This window comes from Agelaius tricolor, unplaced genomic scaffold, assembly GCF_023055355.1.
Source record: "Agelaius tricolor isolate 1412-34295 unplaced genomic scaffold, bAgeTri1.0.p SCAF_32, whole genome shotgun sequence".
In the NCBI taxonomy this organism is placed as follows: Eukaryota; Metazoa; Chordata; class Aves; order Passeriformes; family Icteridae; genus Agelaius; species Agelaius tricolor.
Window position 1 is genome coordinate 2,920,502 of NW_027269292.1, and position 18,201 is coordinate 2,938,702.

General features: G+C 39.0%; 1 protein-coding gene across 1 annotated transcript; it reads left to right on the top strand.

The window, feature by feature from the left end:
- Positions 1-298: 298 nt before the first annotated feature.
- Positions 299-16,212, top strand: ATAD5 (ATPase family AAA domain containing 5). Its single transcript, XM_071451389.1, has 23 exons — positions 299-554; positions 1,437-3,220; positions 3,546-3,633; positions 4,317-4,481; positions 4,670-4,808; positions 5,287-5,371; positions 5,832-6,013; positions 6,445-6,602; positions 6,869-7,022; positions 7,250-7,543; positions 7,714-7,810; positions 8,345-8,427; positions 8,517-8,662; positions 8,790-8,940; positions 9,401-9,571; positions 9,778-9,890; positions 9,974-10,067; positions 10,301-10,365; positions 11,212-11,392; positions 12,080-12,270; positions 12,588-13,420; positions 14,509-14,673; positions 14,864-16,212. The coding sequence occupies exons 1-23, from the start codon at positions 483-485 to the stop codon at positions 14,940-14,942; spliced, it is 5,490 nt and encodes a 1,829-aa protein (XP_071307490.1). The 5' UTR covers positions 299-482; the 3' UTR covers positions 14,943-16,212.
- The last annotated feature ends 1,989 nt before the right edge of the window (positions 16,213-18,201 follow it).

Sequence of the window (18,201 nt, forward strand, 5' to 3'; positions counted from 1 at the left end):
GAGGCGGCCCCGGCGCACGGACCGGCGGCCGGTGACGTCAGCGAAGCGTGACGTCAGCGGCGGGCAGGGCACGCGCTAGCTGCGTGACGTCACGGCCGAGGCGCGAAAACCCGACTGACAGCGGCGAAGGCGGGAGAGGGGGGCAGAAGAGGGCGTAGCCTCGGCAGAGAAGGGGCGGGGCGACCGCGCGCCCGTCCGTCCGCGTCACGTGACTGGGACAACGGGCGGCTATTGGTCAGCGGGCGCCGGTCACGTGGGAGCGACCGGAGGCCCCGCCCCCCGTTTTCCGCGCGGAGGATCCGAATCTGGTCCCGCGCGCGCTTTTACCGCCCGCCCGGCGCGCGCGCCCGTCAGGCGGCGCCATCGGGGCCATGGCGGCAGCGCGCGCCCCCCACCCCTGAGGCAGAGCCCGGGGCCGAGGGCTCCGCGCTCCCCCCGCCCCGAGCGAGCCGGGAGGGCTCCGCGCCCGCAGCAGCCGGGGCATGGTGGGCAGGGTCGCCGTGGCCGCGGCGGCCGCCTCCCCCGTCCTCCCCGGGAACGACAGCGACGTTCAGGTGGGGATGCGGGCCGGGGTCGCGCTGTGAGGGCGGAGAGAGGGGTTGCGGCTGGCAAGGGGCGCCCCTTTGGCGTTCACCTCCCTTTTGGCTTTGGCCCCCTTTGGCGTTCGCCCCTTTGCCGTCCTGCCCTGGCAGGGCCCGTCCGGTGTACCGGGAGCTGTGAGGGGCCGCCCGGAGCCGTGAGGGGCCGCCCGCCCCCGGCCCGGGCTCCCAGGCGCTGCTGACGCTCGGCACAGCCCCGCGGGCCCGGCTGTCATTAAACGCATTCGAGGGGCTTTGGGAAGAGACGTTTTCTGCTTCAGAGGGTTTCATTTCCGAGGCGTTCAGTTTCTAGTAAACCGGGAGTTATAAAAGTCTTTATGAGCCAAAGTCTTTCTTGGAGCTGTAGAAGTAAATGTTCTTTCATGGTTTGAATCATTATACGAGATAAGAATTCTCTTGTGTTCATTTTCTTTAAGTACTCTTAAAGGTACACTGTCGTCCTAAGCTATGTCAGATGTTTACGGTAGGATCTGACCTTTATAAGGGATGTCGGAATTCCCTCTTAAATGCTCCAGAGACGCTCCGGGGAACATCTCAAGGTCGATCATCGGAATTGACCCAGACTTTCAGACTTCTAGTATTGTGAAATATCTGCAGAGCTGTTCTGAAGACCCTGTGATCCTGTTCAGTTTTGACTATCTCAAGGCTTCAGAGCAGGATTTTTATTTATCTGAAAGGGCAGAATATTTCAGGCTTAGATGGCCCTTGAAAACATGGAGATTTAGTTGATGCGTGCCCAGTCTGAGCACATTAACATTAATTTTTGTCTTCTGAAAAAGTTCTGTGTAAGTCATCTTAAGTTTTTTAAAACTAAGATTTGTGTTCTACCTTTTACAGCCATGCAAGAAGCGGCGAGAGGAAGATGCTTCTGCAGAAACAATCACAAGGTATTTTTCACCACTAGCAAAACCAGTGGACAAAGCATTGTCATCACCAAAATCCAACAATATCTTGGATTATTTTAAAAAGACATCTGCAACTGAGAATGCTGCATTCCCAGTAGGAGCTGGAGAAAATAAAACACTGTTGGACACTGATGAAAAGGAGTGTAAATTATCTTTCAAGCCATCTTTAAAGCGGAAGAGAAAAGGGAAGAAAGGTAATTTAAGTAATATGCCAAAAGAAATGAAAGAATCTGAGAATGACCTTGAAATAGAAATTAGTAGTTATGACAGCAGAGTAACTACAGGACTGCAACAAGACAATAATGACTTGATTGCTTCTTGTACTCTTGTGGACAAAAAATGTGCAGAAGAATTAGCAGAAGATAATGATCAAAGAGAGAACATCCCAAACACTATCCCCTCCAGAAAAAATGCAAAAAACTTTGGTTGTGAAACAAATGGATCAAAAAATAGGATAAAAAAATCAAGGAAAAGGAAGCACAAAGTAAATACTGATTTGTCTGAAAGCTCTTCATTGGAAAACCAGATTAATGAAACATATAAAAAGGAAACTGAGGAGAAGACAAATACAGTAGCAGAGTGTGGTGATGCTGCTATTGGTGATTCCAGTTTTGAGGTTCATATGGATGATGGGACATCCCAGGTAAATAATTGTATAATAACAGTGTCATTTGAGGACTTCTTGAGAAGTCAGGGAGAAAATAATGTTGAAGAAGACACAAAGCCAGCAATTGACACTTCTGGTACTGCAAATAAAATGGACAAAAGTGATAGTGTTAGTGACCCAGAGAAGTGTGAGGAATCCCAGCAGCTGCCACTCAGAACAGTGACTGTCCTTGCACAAGTTCATTCCATTCCCCCCAGATTACCTCCCTCAAATAAGGAGCAGAAAGGCTCTAGGAAAATAGCTTCCATTTTTTTGAAGCAGAAAGGGCGTGTAGGGGAAAGAGAAAGCAGCCCAGCCCTCTTGGACAGTGAGCAAACTGAACAGGTGACTCAGAAAAGGAAATCCAATGTTGTTATTGAGGAAGAAGAATTGGAGCTGGCTGTACTGGAGACTGGAGGGGCAGATTCTCTGAGGCCAAAATGTACTCAGGAAGAAAAGCATCAGTTCATGAAAGCTTTTAGACAACCAACAGCAGATGTAACAAAAAGTGGAGTTAAAAAGGCAGCTGGAAAACAAAAGCAAGCTGCTGCAAAGTCCTCAAAAGAAAAAGAGGGATCTGAAGATGTCGTTCCTTCAAATAAAGGATTAGAAAGCAGGATACCAGAAGATTTGGTGGACAAATGTACACATTCTAAACCTAAAAGCAATAGAACTAAACCCAGAAAATCTAGCAAGGTTCAGAAAGAAGGAAACAGAAGAAAGAAGGCTTCAGAAACTAAGGAAACTGATGTCTCAAACACCAGCAATTATACTGGAGAAGAGGATTCAGGTGCTAATGTTGTTACTGTGGATAACACCTTAGATGTCATAATTTTATCAAGTCCAGAAGTGAATGAGTTAAGGAGGAGTTTAAGGCAGCAGAAAACCAAAACATCAACAAATGTTACACCTAAAAAGCCCAAGGCCAGAAGTGCCTGTTCTGCAGATGAATTAAGTGCCTGCCCATTAGAGACTTCCACCCCAAAAGCACACAGACAATCCTGCAAGAAAAGCAACATGTACAGAGCTGAGGTGATTACTGTGCCCTTTGATGGAAACAGCCCAATAAGGTAAACCTTTTAGAGTATATTCTGCATTTTTGCCCATTAATTGTATGCAAGTATTTGAAAATAGGACATAAATATTAATGGACTGTATATCAAAGTTGCATGGATACTGATCATAGTGGGTAAAAATAGCTGACTATAAATGTGTTTGTACTAAAGACATCAAAGAAACCTCCAGCCAAACAACAGAGAAAAACCTCATCCACCAGTTGGGAAATTGCTTCTGTTTACAGCACTGAATTTTTAAAGGCTTTTGAAAATGAAATTGAGAGTAACATTTCCCTTTATTAACCAGTAATAATTTCATAATGCCTTTTTCCCTAATTAGAATGAGGTTTACACGTATCAAAGCAGCTACAAAATCAAATAAAGCTGAAGCAGTGAAAAATGAAGAGTCTCACTCCAAAAACACAAAGGTAATTTATGTAACAATTGGTGTCAGTATTTTGTCATTTCCTATATGGGTATAACTGTGGTGTATTCAGTATTGTGTAATAATCTAGTGTAATATAATATGACACTTCCCAGCTGCCCTAGGGAAAGGGAATATACTCTGATTTATGATGAGATTTGAGATAGTTTTCTGTACCTTAGATCTTAAAACATGTTTTATTAGTAAAAATCCACCTTTCATAACAGAAAAGTTCCATACAATAGCATACTCCTGAGCTGCAGGTTCTCAGGATGGGATCAGAAATGACTGGATGTGGCATTTAGTGCCATGGTTCATTTGACAAGGTAATGACTGGCCAGAGGTTGGACTTGATCTCAGAGGTCTTTTCCAACCTAAATGATGCAGTGATTTGTGGTAGTGTTTGGGCACAGCAGAACAGCTGAGACTTAAGAATGTCACTGCCCATATCAGTTCCATGAAAAAATTGGGGATCTCCTTGCAGGGCTTTCACTCCCTTTGGAGAACTGTTGATATCATCTTGGTTTGCTTGTTCTTTCACTTATTTCATTTTCTTCTTGATACCAATGAAAGTTTGCAACAATTACCTATTTCTATGAAAGTGAAAAATTATATTTGCATGCAAAAGTACTTAGTGAAGAGAGTGCTATTAATTGCTATTTCAGTTTTTTTGTTCTTTGTTAACAGATAAACTCCACTTCTAAGAACAGATCTAAAGCAAAGCAGCTGATTGAAAAAGCAAAGGCCATACAGCAGAACAGATCCAAAGTGAGTGAAGACTCAGCAGCTCCTGTGAGGCGCTCGTCTCGACAGCGAGCTCTTGCTGAGAAGAAGAAATTGGAAGAAAGTGATGTAAGGCTGTACTTTGGGGGGGAGGGAGAATATTTTTATATATTTGTTCTTGATATAAGCAACACAAATGATTCCTACTTGATTCTTTACAAGAAATGTTTGCAAGCTAAGGTAGATATCTGCAGTGTATTGTTAATAAAGGAGGAGAAGTTGGGTTTCCTTTCTTACTTGATTTGCTTTCCCTCTAGGATTCAGAAATAATTCTGGGTTCAAACGTGGACAGTGTCACTACTACAGAGCAGAGTGTGAAGGAAAAGAAACTTCGGAGCTTAAATGATGTTTTGGGGAAGAAGCCTAAAAACTTGAAGGTTGCAAAGAACTCCAATGGTAATTGGGTTTCACTGAATGTGTTTATTTTTTATTACAGAAACAGTTTTTATTATTGACTGCTGAAACTTTATTTCATAAAGCTGCCTTTGCAGTATATTAATCTTCTCTTCTGATTTATCTTGTATAATATTCCAATATATACCTTCCCTTTTTATATGAATTAATAGTGCAGAGGTTATTTATATGTGTTGTTTTGCTTTTTCTTCATTCAGGGAAAACTGTTTATTTGAAAAATTGTCAACGTATACCATGTTTTGCATCTCCTTTTTTTCCTAATGTTAGAAAATAGCATCTATACTGAGGAAATAATTACAAACAAAGCTATAATGAGTTTTGTTAAAATACTCAACTTTCCCTTAAGAAAAGGAGATTCCCTGATGACGTTAAATGGAACATACAGGTAGTGAACACAGAAGCAAGGTTAGAATCTTGTATCAGTGCTAATCTAATAATGGGTTTTTTTACCTTTTTAAAGGGAAACTGGGATGTCCACCTTCTTGCCTGGGCAAAAATGCTCCAAACTCTGCAGGTGAACCAATTGTGATCTTTGATGAAAGCAGGTCAGTTGTCAAGAGTGCAGTTGCTTAAAAATCAAAATACATTTCAAGGTTACTTTAACATTCTCTCATTTTACAGATTTAAATACATTACTGAAATGTGCTATAAATATTCATTACTTTTATACTGATTAATATTTTAATCTGCTTGCAAAATTTTAGGGTTTCTTGGAGAGTTCTTCAAGTATTTTAGAACCATATTAGATGTCTGGAAATGTAGTTGGTGACTGATTAAAAAGAAATCCCAAATTGCATTTAAAATACAAAACCAAAGAGAATTTTTTTAGATTAAAATTTTTAACACAGAATTAATTTCAAACTAACCACATTAAAATTAATTTCAGCAGTTCTGATAGACTTTTTTCAACTCATATGGAAGAGAATGTAATTAAATTGAGCCTTGCATATCTGGAAGTTCTATTAATTCTATCTTCTTTCTTTTTTTCTTCTGTTTTCATTAAAGCCAAGATGCATCTGAAAACTCTCAGGATGGTGATCCATTCAGAGCAAAACGTGAATTCCTGAGGAGTGGATTGCCAGAGTCACTGAAAAGGCAGATTGCAAAGAAGGCAGCAGCAATGGAAGCATACTCCCTTGCAAGTTCCTGTTTTAAGACTGTTGTCCATGTACAGCAGAAGGATGACTGTAAGCTTGTGTTAAGTTTTTAGGTATTTGTACATAACAATTTCTGAGGAATCTGTGCAGAAAAGAAAAAATTTGAACAGCTTAGGACTGGAATAGGTGGGAGTTTCCACTTGTTTTGTGTCTCAGTAAGAGAACAAAACTTGAAGCTTCCACTGAGATGTTTTTGAATACAAAAAAAACCAAATTAAATTGATGCTAAAGTAGTCTATACATGCATGAGTAAGGATGCAAAATTCTTAATATTTAGTCAAAACAGTTGGTCTGTTAAGTTCCAGTTTGGAGAATGACGATTGTGTTGGACTGATTTGGGCAGAAACCATTTCCTTCTGACAAATGCAAGAGACTTCACAAAAAAGAGAAGACCAGCCTGTTTCTTTTCCCTAGAATAGAAGTTAACTCTTGTTTTGTTTTTGGTGGGGGTTCTTTTGTAGGTTCTCCAATGTGGAAATTGCAATCACCATCATGTCCTGTATTAACTAAACTGAGGGAACTGAGTACTGAAGTCACCAACAGCACAAAAATCAGTCTCTCACTTGGTGAATTTTCCACTGTGAATTCAAAACAAACTGGAAATTGTTCTGCACCTGTGGTGAGTACTTTAAAATTCAAACTGTTTTGATATTTGTTTGGAGTTATGTTTTTAAATAAATCCTGTAGTTTGAACTTGTTTCAGTCCTGTAATTTTTTGGGTTTTTAAAAATTTCCCTGTGTGTGAGTTACCCATTTTGCATCTTACCATTAGACAGTTCTCATTAGTTTCTGTTAATCTCTGAATTTAACAAGCTATTACCAGTGTAAATCATGCAAAGCATTCTGTGTAAAGTTTTTGAGTAATTCTCTGTGTGTCTATTCCAGCTTTCAGGCCACAGACCAGCTTTTCCTGATGCATTCAAGAAGGATTTGCTAGATGAGATTGTGGCTTCTAATCCTCAGTTTCCAGTGAGAAAATACTACTCCAGGTTCCTGAAAAAGCAAACACAGCGGTTGGCTTTGGAAAATAGCACACAAGGTTAGGAATCTGTCTAGGAAGAAAACCACCCTCACTCTCTTTGGCATTAAAAAACAACTGGGAATTTAAAAATAAAATATATTACTGAAGGAATACTGTTGTTGGAATTACATTGATCCTCACATTTTAGGTTATTTTGACCAAATTCTTCAAATGTGGTTTAAGCAAATGTACAGTAGTAATGGACTTGGCCTGAAATTTTGAATGGATGTAATTTTTTTTCTTAGAAAGCAGAGATGGCACTGCAAATCTTGATGTAATTGAGAAACATCCTGACAATTGGAAGGAAACAAAGAGGAAAAGGAAAGAAACAGAAGATCGCAAATCAAAAAGAAGAAAACAACTTGACGGTACAGAGCCTAAGATGAAATCAAGAGTTTCCAGGAGCCTTATTCCTCCCATATCTGGAGAAAAACAAGCAGAGACAGGAGAAGCCATGCACTTGGGAAAAAACAAGCTCCAGAAACCAGATAGTGTGACAGAAGGCAGTGGTTGTTTATCAGATCCAAGTGCACTTTCAGGTAACTGCATCTCCTGTCTCATTTTAATCTTTCTATTGAGGAAGGCTATGTGTGATCTATGTCAGCTTTCCACTGTGATGCAAAAATCAAATCTAGTCCTGATACTCTGCTAGATGTGATCAAGTCTATTGCATGAAGAACTTTAAAAATGGACAATATTTTTTCTGTAGGTGTGGAAAAGGAAGACATGCTCTGGACAGAAAAATATCAGCCTCAAGATTCCAGTGAACTTGTTGGGAACAAGAAAGAAATTGAAAGGCTACACAGGTCAGAAGTTGGAACATGGATCCATTCCTAAAATAACTCAGAACCTCATGTTACTTGATAATGCTCAAGTACTGAGAGAGCAGTACTTGTCTGTACTTCCCTGCAAACATCCTGATCATGACCTTGCTGTACTGTCTGTTTTACACAGGAATTTAGCTCTAAATTCCACCTAACACATTGTGCTTTCAGTTAAATTTTCTGTGTGTACTTAAGTTACTGGTGTGGCTCTTACACAGAATTTAAAGATCCATCTGACAAAACAACACTGAATTATGAGTGAATTAAGTAGTTCACCAAATGACTTGTTTTTATACCAGTCAGCTAACAGAATATAGAATGAAAAAGGAAACCTTTTCTACAAAAGAATCAAATCCTGAACGTTTTTTTGCTTTTATCTGAAAGGATGTGATAGATTTCTGTGAGGTAACAAGTGGCTGATGTCCTCTAGTTTTATGTTCTGTTCCATTCCACCTTAATTTGGTTCATTTAATTCACCAGCAATTTTTATTCTTGTTTTCTTCCTTTCTTTTATAGTTGGTTAAAAGAATGGAAAAAGAGAGCTGATTTGGAAGAAAAACGAAATCAGAAAATGGAAAAGGAGGACAAAGAGCAAGAAGGTACTGATAGAATTAACATAGCTTCTCTTTTGTTGAAAGTTGGCAAAAAATAACAGTAATCCTTTATTTTCTTTTTAATAATTCTACAGATTCTTTAAGCAGCCTTGACTTTAAAGATAGTAAATCTGATATTGAGGAAGAGACAACCCTTTGCAATACGGTTCTGATAACTGGCCCACCAGGAGTGGGGAAAACTGCTGCAGTGTATGCTTGTGCTCAGGAGCTTGGCTTTAAGGTTTGTGGAGTTCCTTCTTTCCTCAGTGCATTTTTCTTATTTATAGCTCATGATACAAAAGCATCTGTAATACAAGATGTCTACAATTGAATTTTCTTTCTTTTTTGTAAATTAAATACCATTGCAGATATTTGAAGTCAATGCCTCTTGCCAGCGTAGTGGGAGACAGATTTTGTCTCAGCTGAAAGAAGCTACTCAGTCTCATCAAGTGGACAAAAAAGGTGTGAATGCACACAAGCCTTGCTTTTTTAACAGTTGTAGCACTACCAAGTCACCAAGTAAGTGTTGTGGTTCTTATCTGGGGTTCTTTATTTCGTCTGAATTATGGGGTGGGTTTTACAGAGGGGAGAAGGTTGTTAAAGACTGAATTCCCAAAACAAATTTTAGATATCAGTTGTTTTTAGAAAGATAGCAGATTTAGCTTACCTGGCCATAATAGTAAGAACTGGTCTGTTGGTTAACACTACTACAGACCAAATGAAATTATGACTTTATTAAAATACTGACTCTTGATTACGTTATTTCTGCAGTGGTGGAGCAAGTGCTGTGGCATTTGAATAGAAAGTTGAACAGAAAGCTTTTCCTATAACAAGAGAAAAGAAAAACAAGCAAAAAATCAGCGCAGTAAACCTGTCATTTGCCATAGATAAAAAATGGGTTTTACTTTAAATTTGTCTGAGAAATATCAGTTTGACATTATATCTCCAGATGAAGTTTAATATAAAACATACCTTGCAGAAAAAATGTATTCTCCAAAGAAAGTTATTTCTCCAAGAAAACCACCACTGTCACCCAAAGGAGCAGGATTAAAACGAAGCTTGCCCTCTAAGACACTTGCAAACTACTTCAAAATTTCTACCAAACGTAAAGGTGGTGATGGAGAAGCAACATCTGAAGAGAAAAATGGAGGTAGGTATTCCTTTTTAATATTTAATTAATGACCTTTGGAGGTGGAAATGCTACACAGTGGGTGTATGTAGCATGTATGGAGCTGTGTGGACAAAAGCACAGATTCTCTTAAGCATTTGATACATGGGGGATTTTTGAAGCCAGCACCTGGAAAGTGTTAAATGGTTTCACTCCTCCTTCCTGCTCAATTATTCATCCATCTGCAGGAAATACTCAGAATTCACTGGAAGTAAAGAAAGATACTCAAATTACATCAATAAACAAAGAAGAAGGAGAACACAATAGGAAAAGTGCAACATCCCTCATTCTTTTTGAAGAGGTAAAATTCACATGAAATGAACTGTAACTGTTCACATCTTGTAACTGCTGCTCAAGCTATTGATGCTATGTTTGTTTCTGTAGGTGGATATAATATTTGATGAAGATGCAGGATTTCTAAGTGCAATAAAGACATTCATGGCAACTGCAAAGAGGCCTGTGATTCTTACCACCAATGGTGAGCAGTGTTTGTGACAGCAATTAGGCTTTACAGACAGAAGAGCCACTTCTAATTAGAGGTGGCTGTAAATGGTGATGGTTGAATACTGCTCCTAAATGCAAAATTAAATGAGTGGAGACTTTAAAGCAAGTATTTGAGTGTTTGAATAAAGGTACTGGCTGCTCTAATTGATAAAGAAAATAACTAGGTTTGACATAATGTCATGACAGTTCACTGATCTCTCTTTATAGATCCAACATTCAGTTTAATGTTTGATGGCTATTTTGAAGAGATCAACTTTAAAACCCCTTCCTTGGTAAGTCTGTGTCTGGAAATGGAGGCAATTATCAGCTGATTTCAGTTTGAAATTTAAATGTTGGGGTAGGTTTATATATTTCTGATGATACTTGTTTGATCAGAGACAGACATGTCTCTGGGGTTTAGGTTAAGGATATGTATTTCTCCTTACATGTAGGAGCTGTTTTACTGGAATGGAAGATTTATTTTGCAAACAATTTAATGGTACTGAGAATTACAATAAGAACATCACTTAATCAATTCATTTAGTTTGTAGAGTGTATTTAGATAAATATCTGATAGCCCTGGTCTGAAGGTTGATTATGCCAGTACTGGTTCATTCATTAAAAAGTATACCAGTTATTTTAGAAGTATTATGGGTTATTCCTTTAATACAAACACTAGTGTTCTGTGTAGCAAATAGTTTTATTTGCAGCTATGTATTAGGTGAAAAACCTAAATAAATGAGAATCAGAAGGACCTAATTATTGAGAAGGGGAAATTTCTTAATGGGAAACAGAAAACCTGTTGTACTTCTAGGTGAATATAGTTCAGTAAAAGCTGATCACTGGTGATAAGAAGCAAGGTGTAGGTAGCCTCAGGACCATAAGCAGAGTAGGTTTATGTGTTTGTTTTTAATTATTTCTATATTGAACTTAATTCTCCGACATAGGCTACATAGATTGGGTAGCTTGCTTTTCCTTACAGGTTTTAATCTAACTGTAATCTAATTTAATAAATTAACCTTCTGTATTAAAAGGCAAAATGTATTGCAAGCATAAATAGAACAATTTGCTCTTGTGTGGCTTCCTGCAGTGTGATTGGCAGGAGTTGTTTCAGTGGTCTGTGTGTGACTCTTGTTTAGATAAACTCTGTGAGCTACCTCCAAGCTCTGTGCCTGGCTGAGAACCTACGGACTGATGTGAAAGACTTGGCTGCTCTCCTGACCACAAATAACTGTGATATCAGACAAAGTCTCCTGTACTTACAGTTCTGGGTTAGAAGTGGAGGTGGATGCTTGAAAGAGAAGCATTTGGCACCTCATGGTATGTTGTATTAATTTAATCTTTAAAAAATACCCATCTCTTCATATGAATTTGACTAAATCGAAGCATTCTTAGATGTGTATGAATAGATGGTAACTTCTTGTAAGACTCCTAAATTTGGGGGAGGGGAATGCTTCTGGTATTTTTAGCTACTTCAGAACCTTGAATTAATGCATAAGGAACTTAATTTTGAGGGGTTTATTGCCTGTCCTTGTGGTGCTTACTGTCTCCCTTTCATGTTGTGAGTAGCACAACTAGGTAAAGAAGGGAACCAGTAGTAATTTTCCTCAGTTTGCAGTTCTTTATCCATATAGCTAGTAGACAATTCATCTAGAAGAAGCAGAACTGAAAAAGAGATAAAATTGGGACAGCTGGCAAGCAGGCAGGGGTAGGAACCTGATCCCCAAAGGATTCAGGAGGAGTTTAGGGTTGTGAGGGAGTGACAGGGAGAGACAAGTGAGACACAGCCTCCTTCAAAGGTTACTTGGGAAGCAGGAGAGCAGGTTGGTAACACTGAGAGCAGTGATGTGGGCATGGGGATGTCTCATTTCAGCTGCTCTGTTCCTCCAGCACCACAGCAAGAGGTGACACAGCGTCCTTTGTGCCAGGAATTGAGGCAAAGAGGTGGAAAATCAATTTAATGATGCAGTTGTTCCCTTTCAAGTAAATCCTATTATCTCTGTGCAGGAGAAGAAGAGACAAGGAAGGCAGATAATGTCATTCATCCTGCAAAATCTAAGGATTCCAAGGTGGATTTTTCTCAAGCTGATGATTCACATCTTCAGGAGTTTCCAAAATGTGATACAGGCTGTGTAGAGACTTTGTTTGGCCTTAAGAACATCCTCTTGCCTTCAGAAGATTTGTTTACATTTCTTAAGGTATTTTTGTAGCAGACATGGTAATACTGTGAATGATTGCCAGACAATTGAGTGTAAACATCACCAGGAATGGCATCATCTCAGAAGCAAATCTCTGAAAAGCTTTGTTGTAGAAATTGGAGAATTCTGTGGTTAGGTACAGTCTGAACTGGGGTGGTCTCCTACAGGCAAAACAGTCCCTCACTTCATAAGCACTAAGCCAGGAGTGTGTGATTGTCTAGAACATTTTTATTTTTAAGAAATTAATTTTAATATGCTGATAAATTTAAGAAATTAATTTTAAATGCTGATAAAGCTTTCATATTATTATTTTACAGCACAAAATCACAACTATGGAGGAATGGAATAAATTGATGCAGCTTCTCACAGAATTCCAGATGAAGCATGTGGATTTTGTACATAGCAATCTTGAACTTATTTTTCCCTTACCAATGCAAGTTCTGTCAAACCAGTCTGAAGCCTCAAAGTCTATACTTGAAAGGACTACTGTAGTTTCCTCAAAAGACAGATCTACTAACAGTTCTTGCTCTAGGAAGAGTAGCCCTGGTAAAAGGTCTAAAAAGACAAAGGCTCAGAAAAGGCTTGAGATATTGGATGATAGTGACTTATTTGATTCTGAGCTGAACTATTCAGCTGAATTCATAACTTTGCCATCAGACAGTCCTAAATCATGTGTTGAAGTGAGTAAAAAGGAATCAAAATTGTTGGTGCATAAAGAACAAAAAGAAGTTAAAACTAAAACCTCGGTAAACGAAGGAAGGTCTGCAGTTGTTTTTCAGTGTCTGAATTCACTGACTGAGTTTGTGGAAAACATGTCCTTCCTGGACTGCTGTGTAAACATGAACACCAGGGAACCACTGGAGTTTTCTAAAAGTGAAGATTTTCATTGGACAAATGCCAAAATCAGAAATGGTCTTTGTGATGAGTTCAGTATAGAAAATACTGATTGGTGGAGCTCCCAGAGCTGTAGTGAAATAAAGGCAGCTATTGAAGCACTCAGCTTCACTAAAAGTTCTGTTAATATTTCACAAAATTTGGAATCCTTTTCAACTACCAGTAAAACACCTGAAAGTGATCAGCTGAAGGGACTTACTCTGCCTGTCTCAAACACAAGGAATTGCATATCCTTCAGTCAGGCAGCTGATTCAAGGTAAGACTTTGTTAATATTTCTGGAGTGTAATGCAGTTATTTGTCAAGAAGAGCATTTCCCAGGGTGCAGGACTGTTTCAGATTTGATGTATACATATTCATACCATTATGACACTGTGCCTGAAAACACTGCAATATATTGTTCATTGTGCTTTTACAACCTTAAATGAACTTCTTGTCAATCTGCAAAAAGTGATGTTTCTTGAACAGCCTGACTCTAACGTTGTTAAGGAATGCTGGCCTTAGTCTAGTTATTTTAAAAATGGACAAACAGCACCACCACCCCCAAAAGAATAACAGAACCCTAAGGGAATGGCTTTTTCAAGACAGATGGGATTCTGCAACTACCAAATATGCAAATTCGTCGCCTGCTCATACTGAACAACTGTTAAGTGTGTTGGTAGGTGTTGCTTGGTGAAGACCTTACAGAATCCAAAGTAAATTCCTTGTAGTAACTTATGCTAACAAAGAATAACCTTTAATACATTGTAAAAGCCCAAAGAATACTATCAAGTATGTCCATGAAACATTGTTTTTAACATAAGCAAGTCATCATAGGTAAAATTTGCACAATGGGTATTTAAAGCTCATTCAGGGGTCTGAACAGGAAAATGGCTTAGAGCCTTTCTTCTGTAAATCAGTACCCAGAGGAGCAATGGCAGAATGGATCTGACCATGCATCCTGTGACCAAGTTCATGTCATGGCTTAGACACTGGACCTGACACTGATATTCTGGCAAATACCAATTCCATGCTTTTTATTTTTGAAGACCACAGATGCTTTCAGTTGTGGTTGTACTGAATTTCACATCCATTTCTAGACTGAAGAGCTCACCAGATCAGACTCCTGACTAAGACAAGAGCTTTGGCCAAACAAACTGCTGGCCCTGATGTTTCTGTCCAGGTGCAGCTTTGTGATGCTGTGTAAGCAGCACACAATTAGAAGCTGCAGACATCTGATCCATTGGGATGCACTTCTGGATATCATTTTAATGGAGTTTTAAATCAGGGGCTTTGATCCTAAAGAAATGAAATCATCACTGCACATTCTTGTATAAGAAACAATAAAGCTTCATTCTCTGTTTCAGCACTCACAAAAAAGCACAGAAGAGGCTGGCTGTCATCAAAACTGTATTTTCCAGAAGTCCTTTAAACCTGGGCAATAAGCAAGCCAGTACCCTTGAATACCTCCCCACTCTCCGCAGTATCTGTAGGTCTGAGAAGCTTAAAGAGCAAGGGAAGACTAAAAGAAGGTAAGTTTGGGTTTTCCTAAATCTTGCTACATTTCATTATAAAAGGTTGTTAAGGATTTTAATAAAATATTTTGTCAAATAATTCTAGGCAAGGAAGGTGGACATTTGTCTCTCAAAATAATAAAAGAGTTGCCTTATATTTGGAAATAACTTTGTTCCTTTAACAATCTTTTTTACTCTTTTTTAATAGGTTCTTGCATTATCTTGAAGGGATTCATCTTGAAATACCCAGAGAAACGATAAATGGTCTGTCTTTGGACTTCCCTTAAGATTGCCAACACCAGAAATACTTTGTGCCTAATGGTGGTGTTCTCACCATAGATTGGGTTTTTTTAATTACCACATTATTGTATATTCAGAGCCACTTGTATATTAAATTTTTATAATTATTTAAAATAATGTATATATCTATTGTCATTATACTGCTCTCCACAGCTGAAATGTGGGTTTGTTTGGTGCTTGTCCAGTGAGGGCATTCATAATATTAAATGCACAAACTATTCAGTGGGGACTTCTTGCTCTCTTTCTCTCTAATTTGTGGATCACATAGCAAGAAGTCCTTTTGTAACAACCAACTGTCCACAGCAAAGCTGCTGTTTTCTGAGGAGACTGTTTTGTTCAAACAAGTTTGTTTCTGAATTTGCAGTTCAAGTGATAAATAACTCCAGGTGGGAGGGGGCACAGAGAGGGTGCACCAAGTCCTCCAAAGTCCAAATGACTGAAAGCAGCTCTTCACTTCAACCAGAGGGAACAAAGTCCTTACAAAGCACTATGCCTCAATGTACATATATTTGTATACATTCCTTTCATTGTTTACAGCTGTCAGATCTGCATGTTAATCTCCTAAAAAGGTAGAGAAATTATTACTGTAGCTCAACATGGTCTCAAGAGATTTAGGCAAGATTTTGTAAATAACAATTATCCCAGCGTTATTTTGGGTACAGGAATATTTAACTACTTCTAGTCTTGTATATTGTGTTCTATTCTTAAACTTCTTTTTTTGTATTTGACAAGACTTCAGCCTGGTTATTTGTGATTGAATCCGTTTTTATATGACAATAAATTTGTGAGACTTTGCTACACTCTCAATGTTTCTGTTGCATGAAAGGTAAAAGTCCTGAAACATATTTTTTAAAGGATTTTAAAACTGGAATTAGTTCGGCCATGTACTTTCCTGCCTTTTCTTTGTAGTTGGACTGTTCCTGTTCCTCAATCTGAGTCAGACTGCTGCCATGCAGTGGTGCTCCACTTACCTCAGTGTCTCTGTAAAAATAAGGAAGGGCATTTCCTGATTCTGGTCTCATCTTACATTTTCCATGTGTTAAAGATGTTCAGGAATTAGAAATACTCACGGAAACAGTAATTTGTTTTAAGCTTCTGTATTGTAGATCATCTTTATAGTTTACTTTTTCCATTGTCCAGAATTATCAAAAAAACAGTGGTGGCTGTTAAAATCTTCATGGCTTGATTTTTTGTACCAACAGTCTATGCTTCTCCTGTATGTTTTGTAAAAATAAATAACATTTTTAATTTTTTTTAAATAATAAAGTAGAAGTGTATCTGTTCACTGCTTTCTAAGGGCACTATCAGTCTAACTAGCTTATAGTGAGGACCTCCACAAACCAGAAACAATTCCTATAAAGCCAGTAGTATTTTAGGAAATTCAGGGATAATTTGAAAGACCCAAGTTAGAAAGCAGTGAGAGACAATTTTCCTTCTTTTGAAGTCTGCTCTCTGGTTTTAATAACTGCCTTAAGAAGTTGTTTACAGAATCTGCTGGTGTCCACAAGGTAAGGTGGAATTCAAGCATTTCCCTTCTTGATCAGGTATTTACCACATGAAATCACCTCATGCTACTCTGATTGAAAGATAATCTCTGTGTGATAATTTGAGTTCTGATAAATTAGCACCTTTGGATTTTTATGCATCAGGTATGAGCATCTTTTGTATGCTAGAATAAAGCAAGTTTCCAGGAGAGATGGGCTTGAGGAAGAGGGACCTGGGGCTGGTTTTGACTAACTCTGCTTAGAAGGAAATGCTTCACAAGCTCCATTCCACTACTGTGAAATTTGCTACTTTTGATGCAAAATATTTTCCTGCAATAGTTTGGGCCCTGCTTAGTCCTTTATGTACTGCCCCTCCAGCTAACTTGTGTGTCTTGAAATCAGAAGTAAAAACAACCCTGGAGTCTCACAATGACTCTCTCCCATTCAAGCAGCAGTTATTAGTAGGTATACAGCAACTTAAAACCAAATCCAACAACCTTGTTCTTCTTGGGGAAATCTCAACCAAGTTTCAAGCTTTTTTTTCTCTTTACTGTCCTTCCAATATTGCTTTCCAGAATGTAAATTAGGTACATTATTCTACTATCCCATGAATAATATAGAAAAAAGCAATTATGGTTGGAAGAATGAGCCAAAGGCTTAGACTGTGTTAATGCTACTGCAGAATAGAAGTTGGAGGAGGGAAGGACCCCTTCCAGAGCAAGACTATCTCAAGTCTTTGTGAAATATATATATATAAATAGCCACTCCCCAAGTGTCATACAAAATGTTCCTTTTATTCCACAGGAGTTGTAAGGACACTACAAAAATTAAGCTAGCAAAAGCTTTGGTGTATGGCTTGCAAGATTACCTGGGGGAAATTAAATCCATGTTTACATTCCAGTATGCAATAGTTCCTAGAGGGAGAATGCTGAAAAGAGATTCTATGTAAGTAGCTGAACAACTTTTTCAGATATTCTGCTGCTGTGTATTTCATAACTTCACAATAGTTACAAATACTATATATACACAATACTAATACTATTTAGTACCTAGAAGATGGAAAAAAGGTTTCAGTACTTGGAACTGTTAATACATGTCTAGTGTAGTGTTTAGTCATCTACAAAATTACAGCGTTTTTACAAGATTGTAGATAAACTTTACTAAAGAAGCATTGCGTATACTACTGCACCATAGCAATGCAAGTTAAATTTAACCCGAAACTAGAAAAATATTTGAATATCTCAATCTTTTTCTGAATTAATTAACCTTCTTGAAAATCTTTGTCTCAAATTTTCCTCTTTTGTCTTTATAGATAAACAGAATATTTGTATTTTGTCTTAGATAAACAGAATATTAAGGCACGACTTTTTGGCATTTGCTTTATCATGGGAGAGGAACATTTTCAGTAGGGTTGAAATGCTGTATTGTCCCTGTGTTGAGCTGCGTGGGCAGAGTTTTTCTGGCCCTGCTTGGTGTCACCGAGCTCCCTCAGAGCCTGTGCTGAGCGCTCGCAGTGGGGCAGGGCTGCGCTGGGAGAGCGGGACTCGCCTGCCCCGGCGGTACCGGCGCTTTTTCGGTCGATGTCTGGGGCGGCGCTGCCCTTCTGTTCCCCGGCAAGCTTTGTAAACTTTTATAGAGAGCTGGGGCTGAGGCAAACCTGGAGGGTGCGGGCGAGCCCTCCTGGACCCGGCCCTTAGCAATGCACTGTCAGCGCAGAACTTCCGACTCTGCGGGAAAGCTGCTGGGGACCGGGCCGGGACAG

What these genes read in the sequence shown, in the direction of transcription:
- ATAD5 (XM_071451389.1), top strand. Translation starts at nt 483, where the DNA reads ATGGTGGGCAGGGTCGCCGTGGCCGCGGCGGCCGCCTCCCCCGTCCTC. An exon ending in GATGGAAACAGCCCAATAAG is followed by an intron (nt 3,221 to 3,545) that starts GTAAACCTTTTA and finishes TTCCCTAATTAG; the next exon opens with AATGAGGTTTACACGTATCA. An exon ending in TGTGATTCTTACCACCAATG is followed by an intron (nt 10,068 to 10,300) that starts GTGAGCAGTGTT and finishes CTCTCTTTATAG; the next exon opens with ATCCAACATTCAGTTTAATG.